General features: G+C 35.7%; 1 protein-coding gene across 14 annotated transcripts in view; it reads left to right on the top strand.

Moving 5' to 3' along the window:
• EPB41 (erythrocyte membrane protein band 4.1) overlaps positions 1–2,046 on the top strand; it is a 218,450-nt gene that overhangs the window by 137,362 nt on the left and 79,042 nt on the right. For all 14 annotated transcript variants that reach the window (XM_045298791.1, XM_004705044.2, XM_045298787.1 and 11 more), the window contains one exon: positions 1,494–1,581. In XM_045298791.1, the coding sequence (XP_045154726.1) occupies positions 1,494–1,581 (88 nt within the window). The remainder of the gene's footprint in view (positions 1–1,493; positions 1,582–2,046) is intronic.

Here is a 2,046-nt window from a genome sequence, read left to right as displayed (position 1 = left end):
CCTTTCTACCCAGCCTTCCCTCTACCCTCCAGTTCCTCTCTGTACCAGTGTACTTCCTCTGGTCCAGCCAGATTTTTAATCACCTTCAATTTCAAGTTCATTAATGATGAATAAAATTAAGGTGTGATGTTTTAGAGATGGTGAAAAGTTTATTGTGAGAGGGTAAGTCATTAACAAATCTGCAACCTCTCAATTTTTTTTCTTTTCTGTTACAAGAAACATTTGGTGTTTAATGGAGGTAAAGACAGATGGATTTGGAAATGACTTTTCCTTGTTAAATGAAGAGGCACTGCTGCTTCATAGCATTCGATGCAGTCCTATGGGATCATATTTACATTATTTTTCTTTGAGGATGTGGCTGTGTTATTGTTACTATGAAGTTAAATAAATGAGCTTTAAAATTTTGTGGAACAATGGAGCTGAAAAGATGATGGAATTTTTTATGAACTTTTTGAACCCCCTCAGATTTGGTTGGTTTGAATTGTGCTGCACTAGGAGTGTGATCTTCACTGTGAAGGTTCAGTATAACCCGGGTGTTGGACTACCCAATAAGCAAGGTCAACCCAAGCATAGGTACATCTATGTTAATCTGTAGTGAACAGTTTCATTTGTTTTTTCACTACATCTTTGCTGTGGTTCAGTTTTTACTACAGATTCATAAATACAAATAACCCCCCTTACTTATTTCTTATTGGGTAATCCATCCCTGATTAGCAGCTCATGAGCACTTTTTAAAAGAGGAAATTTCGAAGAAGGGTAGACGATGACAGTGAATGTTTAGACAGTGAGACTGATTGTTTTTCAAAAAATCAAATTCATTATGCACCTGGCAATGAAGACATCCTCCTTGTAGTCATAGAGAAAGCAACCCCATTATGTGTGTGCTTCTATTAACCAAGTTGTTTTATTTAGATCAGTGGGCAGGATACCATCTGTTACCAGAAATTTTCTTTTCATCAAGCCTACCCCCATTAAAAGACCCCAGTTAAGTAACGTCAGCTGCCCCCTGTTTAATTTCCATAACTCCATTCAGGGTTATGGAAAGAAAAAGGGAGCTAAGAGGCCATTGTAAATTGTACTGGGCCCTCAGAGGATTGAATTTGGTCATCTCTTTGGCAAGAAAAATTAATGGGAGGAGTTTATGTATGTTGGATAAGAAGGCTGAGAAGGGGGGGTAGAACTGATGGTAGCGGGAGATAGCTTTAAGGAAATGGTTTAAAAAGACTTTTAAAAATAGGCATCTTTTTTCAGACTTCTTGCTTCCCCAAGATCTCTTTTTATAAAATATGTTTCAATTAGATAGCTACAAGTAATGAGTGATAAGAGAGTTGACACTTTGAGTATTTTATATAATGGTATATATATATTTATATATAAACACATAAATATATATATATTTAGAGGGATTTATAAGACAGTGATATGCAAATATTATTATTATAAATGTTAACCATATGACACTGAAAGAGTTTATTGTTTTTATTCTCTCAAAGGTCCATGACACCAGCTCAGGCTGACCTAGAATTTCTGGAGAATGCCAAAAAGCTATCTATGTATGGAGTTGACCTTCATAAAGCAAAGGTAATTATAACTTTGATTTTTATTAATATATGTCAGACCTATGTGGTTTCAAATTGCTGACCTTGTGCATTGCAGCCCAATGTGTAGCCACTATGCCATCAGGGTTCCATTCACATGACAATAGAATTTGGAAAAGGAAATTCAAGTATCTGTTGGGTGATTGAACTAAAATGACTTTATGGTTTCCTCCAGCTCTGAATATCTGACATCTGAAGTGTCTTCCTTCCTTAAAATACATTAAAAGTTTTAGGAAAGTGACACTGAGTTCAGTGCTTTGTCATATTATTATTATTTTTCCTAATGTTGCTTGAGAGTTATGGGGCTCAATGCCGTAACTTCTGTAAATGGAAGGAATATCAGTAAATCACAACAAAGGATTTCTAGACCTAAAATTGTTAGGTTTTGTTCCTTGTTCCTCCTGGAGGCTGGTATCAATTTCATAGTTAACAGGAATGAAGGAAGGAA

Source organism: Echinops telfairi, unplaced genomic scaffold (assembly GCF_000313985.2).
Source record: "Echinops telfairi isolate 266 unplaced genomic scaffold, ASM31398v2 ScPeMD7_7457;HRSCAF=8495, whole genome shotgun sequence".
Taxonomy (NCBI): domain Eukaryota; kingdom Metazoa; phylum Chordata; class Mammalia; order Afrosoricida; family Tenrecidae; genus Echinops; species Echinops telfairi.
The sequence above is the reverse complement of the archived record's forward strand: the minus strand, read 5'-3'. Positions and strand labels throughout refer to the sequence as shown.